General features: G+C 42.9%; 1 protein-coding gene across 3 annotated transcripts in view; it reads left to right on the forward strand.

Moving 5' to 3' along the window:
- Window positions 1-7,151: 7,151 nt before the first annotated feature.
- Window positions 7,152-18,360, forward strand: part of LOC143286911 (organic cation transporter protein-like) — a 29,135-nt gene continuing 17,926 nt past the window's right edge. The window contains exons 1-4 of one of the 3 annotated variants that reach the window (XM_076594859.1): window positions 7,152-7,274; window positions 11,804-12,215; window positions 13,836-13,977; window positions 16,304-16,483. In XM_076594859.1, the coding sequence (XP_076450974.1) occupies window positions 11,811-12,215; window positions 13,836-13,977; window positions 16,304-16,483 (727 nt within the window). In that variant the 5' untranslated portion in view covers window positions 7,152-7,274; window positions 11,804-11,810. Of the gene's footprint in view, window positions 7,404-11,501; window positions 11,634-11,803; window positions 12,216-13,835; window positions 13,978-16,303; window positions 16,484-18,360 lie in introns of those variants that run through there. The other 2 variants (XM_076594858.1, XM_076594860.1) reach the window with 2 other exon arrangements.

Raw genomic sequence — 18,360 nt, forward strand, 5'->3', positions numbered from 1 at the left:
TTTTTTTTTTTTTTAAACTGGAAGCTTTATGATAACAAATACATAACACATTTTAACGATTAGATTTTTTTTAAAAGTGTATCAAGTGAGTCTTGAAGGCCTTGCCTCTCTTGTTTTTTCTTTTCTTCTCCACCTACCCCCCACTTCACCCCCCTCCCCACCCCACGGCCCCACCTCTGCCTTTTCTCCCTTTCTCTTTCTCCCTGACCTGTCCTGAGAATTAGTGAGTGTTGAGGCCTTGAGGATAGAACGTCCTGAGTTTGCGGATCCAGAACTCTTCCCTTGTGTGTCTGTGAGCGTGGTTGTCTGTGAGGACCTGCTCTGTGGGCATACACCTCATGTCACGCAGTGAATGACCTTTTGCATTTCAGTGTCCGGTGACACGGGTGCCGGTGTTCTGTAGGATGTGTGTCCTGTAGAGGTAGAAACGTGTTCTTCTTAGTGCATTTCTTGTTTCTCCTACATACTGGGCCCCACGACACTGCTGACAGAAGAGCAGGAATATGATGTTTGAAGACCTGCAAGTCATGCTATGTCTGATGCTGAAAATTTCTCCGGTGGTGTTGCTGCAGAAACCTTTGCCCTTCACCAGATGTTCCCTACAGATGACGTACCTGCTGTTACATTTCATCACCCCAGCGTGTTCTTGCGTAGGCATGACTTGGGGAAGGGAGGAGGACATGCAGTCAAAACCTAGCGCGGTGGGTTATGCTACTGTCAGGTATCTACCTAGCAAATGTGGTGTAGTCTTTATAAATTTTGTCCGAACACACTCCCCCCCTGAGAAACTGAAACTGTAACTTATATATTTTTATTTTGTTTTTCTGAATAAAGATTACCCATAAAGAACAACAACAGCAGTTGTGACTGGTAATATTAACTGTGAGCACAAGTGCTACCATACACTGGCACAGCTGGGATATGACTAACGGATTGTCATCGCAGCTCCGAAGATTGGACACAGTCATGTCCACCAATATTCATCGGCCATGCTATTGCACAACAGGGTTTTTATCATGCACACACACACACACATGTATATATATATATATATATATATATATATATATATATATACACACACATATTCGTTTGTTTTCAAAACGTTAAGATCCAAACAGTTTTCCTCACACCAGAAACAAAACTCCTTAATTTCATTACAGTAAGTAGCATCAGAGTTGGACAGATCTTCAGTAGCTGAGTTGTCAGAATATTTTATGACATGGGTTTCCTCCGTACCTGTGCAGTCATTCGTGTATAGTGTATTTCGCCATTATAGGACAGGGGACAGCACCCTGCCTTGAGGTACTGGCAGAGTTTTGAGAAGAATGGACAGACTGAAAACGGACAGACTGGACTGAGTTCTACTGAGAAGAAAGCTGACCACCCGAAGAATGAGCTTCCAATCAACGTCTAAGCCCAGCAGTTGTAGGGAAAGGAGGGGACAGATGTGTAAGCATTACATTATGTAGGTATATGTTCCCATAACATATATTGATCGTCTTGTCGAGTAGGTTGCAGCTAGTAATATACTGTTCAAAAGAAGACAAGGTTTAATTTTCAAAGTCACAGCGGTTACAATCTCCAACAACAAAACACGGGGCGTCGGCAGAGATGAGCTGAAGGTCGCGCATAATGCGGTTAAGACGCTCAGCTGCCAATATAGAGAGTCCGTGAGGGTGTGGGTTCGAATCCCGCTCTTGCCCTTTCTTCCAAGTCTGACTGGAAAATCAAACTGAGCGTCTAGTCATTCGGATGAGACGATAAACCGAGGTCCTATGTCGCAGCACGAACTTGGCGCACTGAAAAAGAACCCATGGCAACGAGTGTTGTCCTCTGGCAAAATTATGTCGAAGAAATCCACTCTGATAGGTACACACATACATATAATCATGCACTCAAGGCCTGACTAAGCGCGTTGGGTTATGCTGCTGGTCAGGAATCTGCCTAGCAGATGTGGTGTGGCGTATATGGATTTGTCCGAACGCAGAGACGCCTCCTTGAGAAACTGAAACAAAACTGAAACTGAGACAGCGGCGATCGTCTTTCCTGCACGGGCAGCTGATGCCTGGCCAAAAACTGGGGCTTACACCGCTGTCAGAAATCTACGGTCGAACTCAAGTGGCGGTTACCGAGGTCTCAGGGACACTGTTAAAAATTCAAGTTCCTGTGTACACAACTGCTTTTCTCACGCACACTTTCGCACTGTTGCGCCACTTCTCATTGAAGGAAAGGCATATGCCACCACCCATTTTCTTCCTTAATTTTTCGCAGTCTCTGTCCGTTCTGCATGGAGTGTTAAAAACCATCGATCGCAACACTTCCGTTCGTCACTTTCTCACTAAACCTCAGACGTCTTTCTTAATCAATTCGCTTGCACGCTTGCGTACTAGTGGCGGGAAAGTAACTGTCGAAGAGTTCATGCGCAACGAATGCAAGGCAGGTGGTAGATTTTACCTTACCTCGCGGTTGCTCTGAAGGCTACCTGGCCTTGCTTAACTAGCGTGTAAGAAACGCGCCTCCCGTTTCGGTAAATCAATGTACACACGAGTTCCTAAAATCCTACAGTGAAACACATATCCTATTATGCACGCAAATTCTACAGTTAACGGAAACTGGTACTGACTCAAGCTCGTATGTACAAATACTGTGAACTACCTCATAAACGCCCAGTTTCCAGTTTCTCTTAACACTACCTGCCCCTGCCCCCCCCCCCCCCCCCCCCCCCGTTGCCCCCCTGCCCCCCCTCGCCTCCCCCCACGCCCCCCCCCCCCCCCCCCACACACACCTCCCCTTGTCTGCCTACACTTATCTGAACTCCCTAATGTCTTCTTCACTTTCTTTTTAAAAGTCCAAAATATTAGTACCATCTTACACCAAACGCCTTTCCAACCTGCTCATTCTGATCCTCAATTCAACGGCACTCCTCTCCATTCCTTTAATCCATTGACTGAAATAGAAGTCCATGAAATCCTGAAACAAATGACAGTAAACTCCTGTGAGCTCGATCCTATACCAGCCTCGGTCTTTTCCCAGTGTGTCTCACAGCTCCTCCCCACAATCACCAATATTGTTAACTCATCCCTCCTCACTGGAACGTTTCCATCCACTTTCAAAACTACAATCGCCGGCCTCTTCTGAGGAAACCCAGCCTTGACGTAAACATTTTGAAAAAAAAACTATCGACCAGTCTCTAATCTTGCATTTCTGTCCAAACTCCTTGAAAAAGCTGTCCTGAAGCAGCTCAACAACCACATTTGTTTCAACAGTCTTATCCACGCATTTCAGTCTGCCTATCGCGCTGACCACAGCACCGAAACCATTCTCCTCCACATCCTGAATAAACTACTGCTAGCGTCTGACTCAGGAAAAAAAAAATCCCTTCTCACTCTTCTCGACTTGTCAGCCGCCTTTGACACAATAGACCATTCAATCTTTCTTTCCCGTCTTCATTCTACATTTGGTATCAACGGCACTGTTCTGGACTGGTTCAAATCTTATCTCACTGATCGATTCCAGTCTGTCATTGTTGATAATTTCCAGTCTGAACTTGTTAAAATCGAACATGGAGTCCCACAAAATCTGTTTTAGGCCCAGTACTCTTCACACTGTACATTGCTCCTCTCACTGAAATTATCAACCGCCATAATGTCAGTCATTTTTCTTATGCTGATGACACTCAACTCCAGAAGAGTGATACCCGTGACGTGAAAAATTGTCGTCGCTCTTGCAAGAAACATTCAACTGTTTCCTGTACATACAAACTCTAAATAAGCTACAAGTGAACGCGGACAAAACGGAAGCAATGATAGTAGGAACTAAACAAAAACTATCTTCCATCATAACTGACACAATCAAACTTGGCAGTACATCCATCCCTCTTTCCAATTCAGTCAGGAACCTCGGCGTTGTCCTTGACAGTACACTGTCCATGCAAAAAATTATCAGTCAGACATGTCAATCCTGCTACTGTCAATTGTGGCGCATCAGTTCCGTCCGGAAATATCTGTCCACTGACGCAACATCTAAACTTATCGTTTCTCTCATTCTCTCTCGCTTTGACTACTGTAACTCTCTATTGTCTGGTTTGCCTGCTTCATCCATTCAGTCCCTTCAGCGCATACAAAACTCTGCTGCCCGACTCGTCCTCGGAAAGAAAAGATCTAAGCACATCGCTCCTCTTTTGCAACATCTCAACTGGCTACCTGTCTCACACAGAATAAAGTACAAGATCAGCACTCTAGTTATAAATGTATTCACAAATCTGCCCCTCCCTATCTCTGTGGCTGCCTTCACCTCTACGCTCCATCTCGCTCTCTACGATCGGCTTCGGATCCACTCTGTTTACGCATACCTAGATTCAGACACACGATTGTTGGCCGCCGTTCTTTCTCTGTCTCTGGACCTTGCAATTGGAATGAACTTCCTCTTTCTCTTCGTCAGGTCTCTGCACTCAGCTCTTTCAGTCTGGTCTTAAAATACACCTCTTCCCAAAATAGCCTCCCTTTCCTTCCTCTGCCTTGTCATCAGTTTTTCCAGTTTTAGAGTTATGCATGCGTGTGAATGACTGGCGCGAAAGCGCTTTGATTTGTCTCTGCACAAGATTCAGCGCTGTTTAAATATAATAACTATTATTTATTATTATTATTTATTATGTCTGTTCACAGTGTTTAAAATGACTGATTTTAGCCTTTCCTCACTTACAGTTTGATGAAAATTGTGGATTGTGCGACACTCCTAAAACTGTTTGTGTATGTGCATTCATACATTCCCGTATTTGGATACACCAAGTATGTTATGCCTTACTATATTTCCAATTAGAGGTTTGATGAAAATTGTGGATTGTGCGACACTCGTAATACACTTGGATACATCAAGTATATTAAGTATATTATGCCCAACTATATTACCAAGTAGAGGTCATGTCATGATGCACTGATGATGTCTCATGTCTCTTTGTTGACGTCATCATATGATTGGTGTTCTTTTGTTTTCCCGTTGTGTTGCCCGACAAACATAAAATGAGCAAAGTGTCAACAAAGCCATGCCGATGCTTGTATGATGCTTATTACGTGTTATACTACTGCACCCACATCTGATGAAAATTCTTTCATTTTGTCATTGACAAAGATGAAAAGTACAAAAAAGCAATACTACTACTACTGCTGCTGCTGCTGCTCCTAGTACTATTAATGACAACGACGATGATGATGATAATGATGAGTGCACATGAGTTGTCACGTACTAGTCACACACACACACACACACACTCACTCACTCACTCATACACACACAGAGGGAGACAGACAGACAGACAGACAGACACAGAGAGAGAGGATGCACAACAGACCTGAAAACCAATGTGCAGTGTCACAGATCCTAGCGAAAGCATTTACAAATGTTCACTGGGTCGACGCAACACATAAAAAGAACACATAATATGACATGATCACACACACACACACGTGTTGCGTCGGCCCAGTTTACATTTGTAAATGCTTTCGCAAGGATCTGTGACACACACACACACACACACACACACACACACACACACACACACGCACGCATGCACGCACGCACGCACATACACACATAAAACATACCCATGCACACGCACACGTGCAGAGCTCTCATCACGCATACGTACGCGCGCGCGCGCGCGCGCACACACACACACACACACACACACACACACACACACACACACACTCACACACACACAAACATACTGCCACCGATTTGCCTCAAGAGGGGTAGGAAAAGATCTCTATGCCATGAACGTGGCGTCTAGCGTGTCTGCATGGGTTATAACTGAATGTCACTGGAAAGGTATGGAAGGTCTATGCATAGGCGGTTTCAAAAAGATTTTCAGACCAGTTTTAAAAGATTGAAATGAGGGAGAGTGGCAAAGATCGTCAGGTAAACTGTTCCAGACAGATGGTGCTGGATTAGAAAAGGAAGAATCACTGAAGGATTGGGATTTAACACGGGGAGCCAGTAGCCGCCGTGAATCGGAAGATAATCTGAGCTGTCGTGTGTATATGCGTGCGTACATCTGTGCATGTGTGTGTTTCATTCTCTTTTTCTTTCTTATACATATCAATATCCACATCATTATTCATATTTATCTTCCTCATGTTCTCCTTCTTCTTCTTCTTATTGTTGTTGTTATGATTTTTTTGATTATTCGGATGATGATGATTATTGATATCATCATTTTATCATAATTTACTTATCTATCTCTCTATCTCTCTGTCTATCTATCTATCTATCTATCTATCTATCTATCTATCTATATATATATCAATTTACTTCTGTTTTATTGCTCTGATTATATTCAGTTATTTGTTTATTTATTTAGTTATCTATTTATTTTGTTTTGTTTAATTTTATTCAGTTTAATTTTATTCTATTTTATCTTGTTTTGTTTTCCTCTGCTCGTCTGCTCGTCAGGCATCTGCTTAGCAGATGTGGTGTTGCTCATATGGATTTGTCCGTACGGAGTGACGCCTCCTCGAGCGACTGAACTGGAATTTATCTATCTATATATATGTCTGTCTATCTATCTGTCTATCTATCTATCTATCTGTCTATCTATCTGTCTGTCTATCTATCCCAGATCCCTCCATTAATCGTTGATAATGATAATAGAATAATAATATTATTATTATTATTATTATTATTATTATTATTAGTGTTGTTGGTGTTGTTGTTTTTAATGTTGTTGTTCTTGTTGTTGGTGGTGGTGTTTGTGTTAGTGTTGCTGTTGTTGTTGCTTTTATCAGGAACGCGCAAATAAAACCAACCCCAAAACCCCCAAGACCAAAACAACAACAACAAACAAACAATAACAACAACAACAACAACAACAACAACAAAAAACCACCTTTGCGGGCTACGATTCGGCAGTACTGAACACCAGTCTGTAAGGAACCACATGAACAGAACTCCCCCATGCATTTTGATGCGTTGTCAGATGTGTGTCCCTCGCTCTCGCCTCTCCAAATCTCGATCGTCACTGTAAGACCTATCAAACCTAGCAATAATCAACAGAACTGATCTACTAACTCGGCCAGAGGATGAAAATAGAAAAGGAGGGTGGGGGGCGCGGGGGGATTGGGAAGGGTGGGGGGGGGGTGGGGGGGGGGGAGGCGATTCTGGATCGTGACACCGGAGATGAATCATCCCTGACCATCCAAATGATTCACCCGTTCAACGAGACAGTGTTAACAGGTTGTGTCAGCTGGTCACAGTCAGCCAGAGAGTCATACACGGTGAGGCCCCCGTCTTTGCTTTCTAGGCAGTGCTGTGGTTGAGGGTGTTGGTGTTGGTGTTGGTGTTGGTGCTGGTGTATTTGCCTACCGCAGTGTCTTCAGCTTTCTTGCAGAACAGATTTGCTCAGGGTGAAAACGTTTCCCTACTATACTTGATTTTTGGTGTTGTAGTTTATTTTCTTTTGTTGTTTTTCCTACCAGTCTATATCATTCATATAAGAAATGTAAATGTTTCAACTTTTTTTCTTTTTTGACTATGCCACAGAAGTTTAATCGCTCGTAATCACATTTCACCGCAACAACAACACGCGGTGGTTGTAGGTGTTTTTTCTTCTCATCTTTTCTCTACCATTCCATTCTATTCATGTAAGAAATGTTAATGTTTCAAACGTTTTTTTGACGATGCCACAGAAGTTTAATCGTTCGCAGTCACAGTTCACATAATAGATGTTTAAAACCCAGTTGACTGCTCCTACAGATTTAAAGAAAAAAAAGTTATTCAAGCGGTTTGTTTTCCTGCTGCTTTCTTTTCTTTTTTTTTCCTGTCTCATTGTTATATTCATGTTCACGCACAGGTCTTTGTCTGCTTCTATATCTATGGGCAATATCTTTGTGTGAGAGATTTTAATGTTGATTGATGAGTGTTTGTCAGTTCATAGCATTGCTCTAGCGTCTATTTTACCGGTTAGCATGTTGGCCTCCCCCCCCCCCCCCCCACTTCCCTCCCTCTGTCACCTCTCACTCCCCAGTTATCACTGTGGTTTAGAATTAATATAAAAAAAGAAGAAAAAAGAAGAAATGGAAAATGTGATATTTTGACGAACAGAAAAGCGAGCAGGTAAATAAGCAAATATGCACCAAACAGTTATGGAAAACAGACAACCAAATCATGACGTGGGAATATTGAGACTAATATCTTTTTCAAAGATTGTTTCAATGGTATAGCAAACTGTCACCTTTTAGATATACTGATGCACATTTTGCCGACCACTGTCATATGATCCAGTAGTTGTTTTGCAGCCGTGTGTTCTTGCTTAGTTATTGTATAACCTGTTTTGTTTTGTTTTTTTCTTTTCTTTTTTTGTTTGTTTTTTTACCTCCTAGATAGGGTATACTACAGATCTAAACTCTCTCTCTCTGTCTCTCTCTCTGTCTGTCTGTATCTCTCTCTCTCTCGCTTCATGATAAATGCATGCTACTAAATGATTCTCCTCCTATTGATATACTCGGGCTCAGCGAAACGCGCCTTGATTCCCGTTTCACAGACGAGGCCTTATCCATATCTAACTATAACTTCATACGACGTGATGCAAATCACTCTGGTGAAACAGGACTAGGAATATATATTCATCAAAATATTTCACGCTTTACAAAGAGACGACATGACTTGGAAACCAACAATGTGGAATGCATGTGGTTACAGGTCAAACCTTCTAAGTCCACCCCTCTCCTCGTAGGATTTCTGTATAGAAATCCTTCAGCTAAGTTTCCTTGGTATGATGACTTTGTAAAAATGATGGACAATGTTTATAAACGTAAACAAAATGTCATTCTGCTAGGAGATTTCAACATTAATCTATTTAAACCACAACCTGCATGGGAATCAACTACTACTCTCTTTGGATTGCATCAACTCATTCACAATGCAACCAGAATCACGAAAACGTCATTCACACTACTCGACCATATTTACACAAATAACAAAGATCTGGTATGCGATATCACAGTGTCCAACAAAAGCATCAGTGACCATTGCCCCGTTCTCTGTACATGGTCTTGTAAACTTCCTCGGAAACAAAACAAGGGTCACACAACGATCCAATACCGCTCTTTCAAAAATTTCAGTTCCGCTGCATTCTTTCTTGATTTGAGCTTGGCACCCTTCCAATAAGTATTCAGGACTGTGGACCCAGCGCAAGCATTAACAGTATGGTATGAAACCTTTCTTGCAGTTGTTGACAGACATGCTCCTCTTCGGACAAGGAGAGTAAAACACAAAACACTTCCGAACTGGTTGACGCAAGATCTTATCAAAGCTATGGCACTTAGAGATGCGTTAGATGCTGCTGGGAAAGAGACTGAATACAAAAAGCAATGAAATAAAGTGAAAGATTTAGTTAAACAAACAAAGTCAGATCATTTTGAAAAAAACTTATCAGCAATAACAGAGACACGGCAACATTATGGCGTGCTGTTAATGAAATTACCGATAAGCATAAAAAGAAGACAAATGCTGTCGCCACTGTGTGGACAAAGGATACTCTCAACGACCATTTTTTAAACATAGCTAAATCAGCACAAACATTTGCAAACTACCTTCCTTCAGAATGTTACATTACTCCTCCGTCGCTACAAACATTTTGTCAAGAGCGTCTTAAATCCAGTACCTCATTTGCTATCCCTCCACTTGCTGTTCATGAAGTTGGTTCCTTAATCTCAAATCTAAAGAATACGAAAGCAATGGGTCCAGACAATTTAAATGCATCTGTTCTCAAGCTTGCTCTACCCTACATAGTAGACTCCCTTACATACATTTACAACTTGTGCATCGAACAAAACAACGTTCCATCTGCGCTAAAATCAGCAAAAGTAATTCCACTGCCAAAGTCAAACGATATCACAGATCTCAACAACTTAAGACCGATATACCTACTATCAGTAGTGTCCAAGCCTCTCGAAAAGCACGTCCACAAGCACCTTATGAAACATATGGAGCAAAATAACCTTTTTCATCCCCTTCAGTCCGGCTTTCGGCGTTACCACTCCTGTCACACAGCTTAAACCCAGGCTTTGTGATACGTGGTTATCTGCAGTCAACCAAAACAAAATCAATCACTGGAACAGTCTTTCTAGATTTAAAGAAGGCTTTCGATCTTGTTGATCACAGAATACTGATAAAAAAAACCTGACTGAGTATACTCAAAACAAGGCAACTGTTTCCTTCTTCCGGTCTTACCTGGAAAACAGAACAAATCGTGTTTACTTAGACGGCTCGTATTCTTCTGAAGGTCATGCAGATCGTGGTGTTCCGCAAGGCTCTGTTCTTGGGCCCCTACTCTTTTGCGTCTATATTAACGACTTGCCGATGCATATATCACCTAGCAATGTCATCTGCGATCTGTTCGCTGATGACAGTTCCCTTCATTGTAGTGACACCGCCATTGATCTTGTAGAATCATCTCTACAACAGGGAATAAACGACATTTCAGACTGGTGTTATCAAAACCACATGGAACTTAACCCACACAAAACAAAAAGTATGGCATTGACATCCAGACAGAAACACCAATGTAAACCTCTCATTTTAAAGCTCGAGGTAAACAAGAACTCAATTGAACAAGTTTGTGAGCACCGCGTTCTTGGGATAATTATTGATAAAGAACTGAACTGGCAAGCTCATATCAACCATGTATGCAAACAATTAGCCCGCAATTTGTTCTTACTCAATAAACTTAGATATTACGTCGATACTCAAACCAGAAAAATTATTTTTCGGGGCACACTGTCTCTCTCATGTCAATTATGCATCTACAGTCTGGAGCAATGCCAGTCACAACGAGCTAAACAAAGTTAACTCATTGCATAGACGAGCAGCTAAATTTATTTTACCAGACCACTCCCTATCAACAGATGAAAAATTAACAAAACTGGAAATATTACCACTATACAAGCAATTCGACTACAATAAAATGGTCCTTATGTTCAAAGTACACAAAAACATGTCACCACCATACCTCAGTGACCTTGTTCAACAGGCATCAGAGCGTTACGATTCAGATAATTATATTCTGCCTCGTGTGCGCATCGATTTGTACAAATCTAGTTTTGCATCTTTTGGACCATCTGCTTGGAACTTTCTTCCTTCGTTCATTAAGACGTGCGATTCATTACGTTCCTTCAAATCAAACATACGAGAACTTCTGCTCCACAAACAATAGGCCCACAAAGCTTACTTTTTTTTCTTTTCTAATAACCAGCTAAAAAAAGACAAAAATCATGCTTTTTCCGTGAAGTTTGTATCTATACCTACATGCAGTGAATTTATTTTATTTCTACCTTTGTGCTTTAATGTTTTTACTTGTTCGCCTGTAAACCATAGCTGGGGGTCTGGTTCGTGGGCATCAGGGCATGTCCACATTCCTGTGGGCCTGTATGCCGCACGTTTGGGGTAGGGGAGGAGGGGGGGGGGGGGGGGTAGGGGGGGTGGCAGGACCTCCTCCATCATGATTGGTCTAGCCTGCGACCCTCCGTGAGTGGAGAGGCCGAGATCTAGTTTTGTTATCGCGCCAGTCATGACAAGTCGTGTCCATCCTGCCCCGTGTCCCACTGAAGGAACACCCACACTGACGTGGCGTGGAGGTGAGACTACGGAATTCACTCTTCCCCCGGAGAGGAAGAGATCTTCGCAGGACGCGCTTTTGTACAACTTATTCAATTTACTTTCTTGAGCTCTTCTTTTCAGTTTACTTACCTTTATTATGCAACTTATTTAGTTCATTTTTGTTTGTTTCCCCTTTTATTTCCTTCAGGGGCAAAATGATAAAGGCCGAAAAGAAACGGAACGCGGTACCTTCTGACATCAGCAACGCGTCTGACCCAGCGCCCGACAAAAGCCCCGTGGAGGGCGACGAGGCAGGTCTGGAGAATCTGGTGGAGTGCATCGGCGGCCATGGGCCTTTTCAGTTCTTCGTCTGGGGGGTGGGCTTCGGAAGTAAGGCCTGCGCAGCTGGCGTCTTCCTCTACATGTCGTTCGCTGGAGTCACACCGGACTTCTGGTGCGCTGCCACTTCCGGCGGAAGCGGAAACGGAAGTGACGTCACGGAAGCGTGGTGGGAAGCGCGGCGCAGCGTGAGCGACCCGACGTACAAAGCCTGCTCTCTCAACGGAACCACCTGCTCCTCCTTTGTGTTTGCTGATGATAAGAATACGATTGTTAACACGGTGAGTTTGTGTGTGTGCGTGCGTGCGTGCGTGCGTGTGTGTGTGTGTGTGTGTGTGTGTGTGTGTGTGTGTGTGTGTGTGTGTGTGTGTGTGTGTGTGTGTGTGTGTGTGTGTGTGTGTGTGTGTGTGTGTTGATCTGTTGGTCTGTTGGGCTGCCAGTTCTGTGTTTTCAGGTTGTCTGGTGTTTCTGTCTGTCAAAGCGGCAGTTTGACATCCTACCTGTCTCTTCTGATCCTCCTTGTGTGTGTGTGTGTGTGTGTGTGTGTGTGTGTGTGTGTGTGTGTGTGTGTAGGGGGGCAGGGAAGGGGGGCTGATGGTGAGGATGGGGGCCGGGACGGAGGCATTGCTGTTCACACTTTCATATACCCACTATAAGTAGATGTAATCTATCTATCTATCTATCTGTCTGTCTGTCTGTCTGTCTGTCTGCCCGTATATATAAAAGATTAACCAAGACTGTTTATTGTTGCGTCCTCCATTAGCTAAGACATATGGGCTTAGGTATATATATATATACAGGGAAGAGATAATCAAAAGAAGATTAAGAATGATGATGATAATAATGATAATAATAATAATAATAGAATTTAAAAAAATGGATTAAAAAAATAACAAGAAAAAAAAGAGAAAAAACAAATAGATAAATAAATAAGGAAAAAAAATGGAGGTGTGTGTGTGTGTGTGTGTGTGTGTGTGTGTGTGTGTGGAGGGGGGGGGGTTACAATTATAAACAATCAAATCGCTGAGAACAATGGGCTGTATTACAAAAAGAGAGGCATCTAAGAAAAGTACTGATGAGGGGAAAGAAAGGGAAAGGGTTGAAGTTTACATCTATGATTAATTGATGAAAAAATGTAAAAATAAAAAAATAAAAAAATAAAAAAGATAAAAGAAAAGAAAATAAACAACTGAATGAACTAGAATAGTAGGACATCTATCACCATAATCAGCACCAGCGTTACCTCCACACCCACAATCAGTAGTACTTGTAGCGGTCATCGTTGTCATCATCGTCGCTGTCGTTGTCATCGTCGTCGTCGTAGTAGTGGTTGTTGTTGCTGTAATAGTCATGGAGGTGGTAGTAGTTGTGGTAGTTGTGGTGGTAGTAGTAGTAGTTGTAGTCATTGTCGTCGTCGTTGTAGTAGTACTAGTTGTTGTTTTCACACAGGTTAACATTCACACCGTTCTGTCTCTGGAACTGATCCATCGTCATTGTCAAACACAGCTTTCAGGTCGAAATAAATTCAGATATCCAGCTGTAGCGTGTTGAGACCAAAAGGGTAGACTGTCCTCAGTTTCGCCATCCAGAACTGTTCCCTCTTGAGCCTTGCTGGTTTATTCTACAGATGTACTTGTTTATTCTTCATGTGTACTTATATACACATGAATACACACACACACACACACACACACACACACACACACACACACACACACACACACACACACACACACACATATATATATATATATCTTTATGTGGCGGATTATGATAATGACTACGATGATGATGATGGTTATGATGACCTCCAGTGATGTGTGTGTGTGTGTGTGTGTGTGTGTGTGTGTGTGTGTGTGTGTGTGTGTGTGTGTGTTTGGACTGATGTGTGTGTGTCGCAGTGGTCCCTGGTGTGTGAGGAGAAGTGGGTCAGCAGCACCATCACCTCAGTGCAGATGGTGGGGGTGCTGCTGGGGGCCCTCACTGCTGGCCAGCTGGGAGACCTGTGGGGACGGCGTAAAACCTCCATCGCCATGTTGATAGGTACAAAAAATATCAACACCCCCTTCACCCCTCCCTCCTTCGGCACGCCTGGTTCTCTCTCTCTCTTTCTCTCTCTCTCTCTCTGCCCCCCCCCCCCCAACGCCCTCCCACCCCCCGCGCCCTGCACTCCCCCACCTCCCCTCCCTACCTTGTTATAGGAAGATGGTCTGGTTCAATTAAATTTCTTGTTTCTGTTTTTGTTGTCTCTCCCTCTCTCTCTCCCTCCCTCTCTCTCTCTCTCTCTCTCTCTCTCTCTCATTATCATATGGATTATAATTATGTACTTTGTTTCCTGTGTACTTTCCAAAACCTTGGAGACGAACGAAAAAAAAAGCACAGTACCCCCTGCCACATGGACATTTTAAAGCTAAAGTACCGCTTATCCCTATGTAGTTTATTTTGCTTCAGCTCTGTTTTCCATTTCTGTTCCATTTTATCTGTTTTGCACAATGTTTGTTTTGATTTGTACCTACTATGTCACTAGAGCTGTACAGCTGACGACATTAAATATTTCAGTGTTCAGTGTTCAGTGTTCTCTCTCTCTCTCTCTGTCTCTCTCTCTCTCTCTCTGTCTCTCTCATCCTTCCTACCCCACCCCTTGCACCCAATTTACAATACACAAGGCGCAGCAGTTTAACTCCTTGACTTCTGAACCTTGGAAAAGAAAAAAAAAAGAGAAAACCAGCCTGGTATGAATTTGAAGAGCAAGAACGACTTCTTGTTCAATTTGTAAGTGCTGTCACTGATTTTGGAGAAGAAAAAAAAAAGAAAGAAAAAAAACACAAAAAAACCCCACCAAAAACAAAAAAAAAAAACGCAATGCAGTCCCAAGGGGAGGAAGACCCAGTAAAGAATGGTGACCAGCATCTTGACCTGTGAAAGCTCAGTCTTACCTCAGTATAATTATGCAACGGCTCTTCAATGACGAGGTCGGCAGCATTCAGAGGGTTAAAGAAAGACACATAAAAAACAAACAAAAACAACAACAACAAAACAAAAAAAAGAATGAACAAGAAGTTATTTGAGCACTGCACTGATGTGTCGATCGCTGTCTGCCGCTTCTGTGTAGCCATGTTGAAGGTATGTCAAAGCACTGATGCCATCATTATGGCAACCCTTTTTTTTTATGTCTTTCTTGCATACGATCTGCTTTTACATGTTGCATCGCCTAGTAAAGAAGAAGAATTTTAAAAAAAGGAAAGGAAAGGTTTATGCATTTAACCCTTTAAGCCCGGCGCCCGAACATTTCTCTGGTGTCAAAATTCGTCTCATCAAAATGGTTTTTCACGTTATTACATGTGCATAGACTGCAGGGAAAGAGCACTGATTTCTACAGTATTATGAATGCGCGTGTGTGTGTGTGCAGGGTGATTTGGAGGAGAAAACTATATATTCTGTGGTCTTTCTGCATCAGTAAGGCATAGAAGCCTACTAAAGGCTGTAAACTCTGGAGGTTTGAATGATAATGATGATGATGATGATGATATGAGTACTTACGTAGCACCTATTCTCGGTCGGAGACCAAGCTCTAAGCATTTTACAAACACGAATCATTTGCACAAAAGTCTGCTTACCTGGGTATAGCTGACTGACAGCTGCCACCTGGGTGCTCGACATTCGTTTCCTGTGTCATTTTAATTAGGATTCGGTCACACACACATACACACTCATACTGACATGTATCAGTTTACGTGTGTGACCATTTTGATCATTTACCCCGCCATTTAGGCAGCCATGCTCCGTTTTCGGGGGTGCGCATGCTGGGTATGTTCTCGTTTCCATAACCCACCGAACGCTGACATGGATTACAGGATCTCTAACATGCGTATTTGATCTTCTGCTTGCGTACACACACGAAGGGGTTCGGGCAATGACAGGTCTGCATTTGTGTTGACCAAGGAGATCGGAAAAAAAGTCTCCACCCTTTGCCTACCAGGCGCCGTTACTGGGATTCGAACCCGGGACCTTCAAATTGAAAGTCCAACTACTTTAGCCACTCGGCTATTGCGCCCATACAGGAACAGTTCCTCGAAGTGCCGAAGCACAAAAAGTTCAGTCATAAAGAACCCACCAGCTGATGCCAGCGATTTAGAAATGAGTCACTGCTGCCACTTAAAGGCGATAAGATTCATTGTCGTCATTTCGCGAGACGTGGGATGTCATGGGTTAACAAAAAAAGGAACTCACCTGATGCCAACAATTTAGAAATGAGTCTCTGCTGCCAGTTAAAGACGATGTGATTCGTTGTCTTCATTTCGCGAGACGTAGGGGATGTCATGGGTTAACAACAACGCCTGTGTGTGTGTGTGTGTGTGTGTGTTGACAGGTGAGATAGTGTTCAGTCTGGCCAATGCCTTCTCGCCCAACTGGATCTTCTTCATCATTACCAGGTTCGGCGCGGGCTTCAGTGCCGGGGGCTACCTCGTGCCCTACTTCGCCCTCACCATGGAGTTCACGGACGTGCAGTGGAGGGCGTTCCTGGGGGCCATCCCGGCATGGCCCATCGGTACGTCGATCTGATGATGATGATGATGATGATGGTGGTGGTGATGATGATATGGATACATGTAAAGCACCTATGTGCTCCATTCTAGGAAGGAAAGCGTTCAACACATATTCATTATTGTTATCAATAGTAAGAATATCAGTCGGCTTCCATAGCTGAATTAGATGCACTGGTGACTCAAACACAGGAGTGCATTGCTGGCCTAATGGGCTGGATGACTCTCAACAAGCTGCAACTAAATGATGATAAGACTGAATTTATGATAACCTGTCCAAAGAAGTTTCGTCAGCATCCTTCCTTTCCTGACTCTGTTCTGATCAATAGCACACCTGTTTCACTTTCTACTTCTGTTCGCAGTCTTGGTGTAATTCTAGACCAGTCTTTTTCCTTCCAACAGCACATTTCGAATATCTGTAAAGTTGCCTATTTGGAACTGCGTAGAATCAGCTCTATCCGCCACTATCTCTCAACCGATGCAAGCAAGACACTTGTATGCTCTCTGGTTCTCTCAAGATTGGATTACTGCAACTCTCTTTTGGCCGGCCTTCCCAACTATCTGTTAGACAGACTCCAACGAATTCAGAATAACGCTGCCAGACTCGTTTGCAGAGCTTCTAAATTCAACCATGTTTCTCCTCTCCTTCAGTCTCTCCACTGGTTGCCTGTTTCTGATCGAATAGACTATAAGCTATCCACTCTGACCTTTTCTGCAGTCAACGGATCTGGCCCCAAGTATCTTTCCGAACTCCTCCATATCTATACCCCGTCTCGCCAGCTCCGTTCTTCCTCTGATACTCGACTTCTCAGGATACCTCACGTCAGAAGTAAGACCTATGGACACAGATCGCTTTCTTTTCAATCGCCAAAGACGTGGAACAAGCTCCCTGATAACCTCTGTCATTCTGATTCCCTCGCATCTTTTAAATCTCGTCTCAAAACTCACCTTCCCCCCCAGCAATAAGTTCAGTTGTGGCAGGTCCACTTCCTTTGCGTTAGCTGTGCTTGACTATGTGTGTATACATATGTATGTGTACATAACTACATGCATTTATATGAATGTGTATTGTGTGTGCGTGTGTTTATGTAAGTTTGTGCCTGCCTATGTGTGCGTATGTGTTAGGGTAGTTGTTAGATACACATGTATGTTAAAATGTATGTATGCTGTGTGTGTGTGTGTGTGTGTGTGTGTGTGTGTGTGTGTGTGTGTGTTTGTGTGTGTGTATGTGTGTGTGTGTAGTCACATTTTGGTGTGTGTGTGTATGTAACATTGATGTAATGTAATGTTTTATATTAACAAAAGCGTTTTTTTTTTGTTGTTTTTTTTTTTGTTGTTTTTTTTGTAAAGCATCTAGAGCAGATTTCTGGATAGTGTGCTATATAAGTATCCTTATAAGTATTTGATAAGGATACTTATATAGCGCCTATCTTCGGTCGGAGACCAAGATCTAAACGCATTACAAACACGGAGTCATTTGCACAACAGGCTGTCTACCTGGGTAGTGCCGACTGACGGAAGCCATTCGGGCGCTCATCATTCGTTTCCTTTGTCATTAAAACAGGTTTCAGTCACTCACGCATATGCTCATACATACATACAACATTTTTTTGTGTATGACCGTTTCCTGGGTGTGCATGCTTGGTATGTTATTGTTTCGATAACCGAACGAACGCTGGCATGAATTACAGGATCTTTAACGTGCGCATTTGATCTTCTGCGTGCGTATACACATTAAGGGGGTTCAGGACCTAACAGGTCTGCACATATGTTGACCTGGGAGATCGGAAAAAAATATCCACCCTTTACCCATCAGGCGCCTTTACTGAGATTCCGACCCAAGACCCTCAAAGTCCAACGCTTTAACTCACTCAGTACGGCC

This window comes from Babylonia areolata, chromosome 10, assembly GCF_041734735.1.
Source record: "Babylonia areolata isolate BAREFJ2019XMU chromosome 10, ASM4173473v1, whole genome shotgun sequence".
Classification (NCBI taxonomy): domain Eukaryota; kingdom Metazoa; phylum Mollusca; class Gastropoda; order Neogastropoda; family Buccinidae; genus Babylonia; species Babylonia areolata.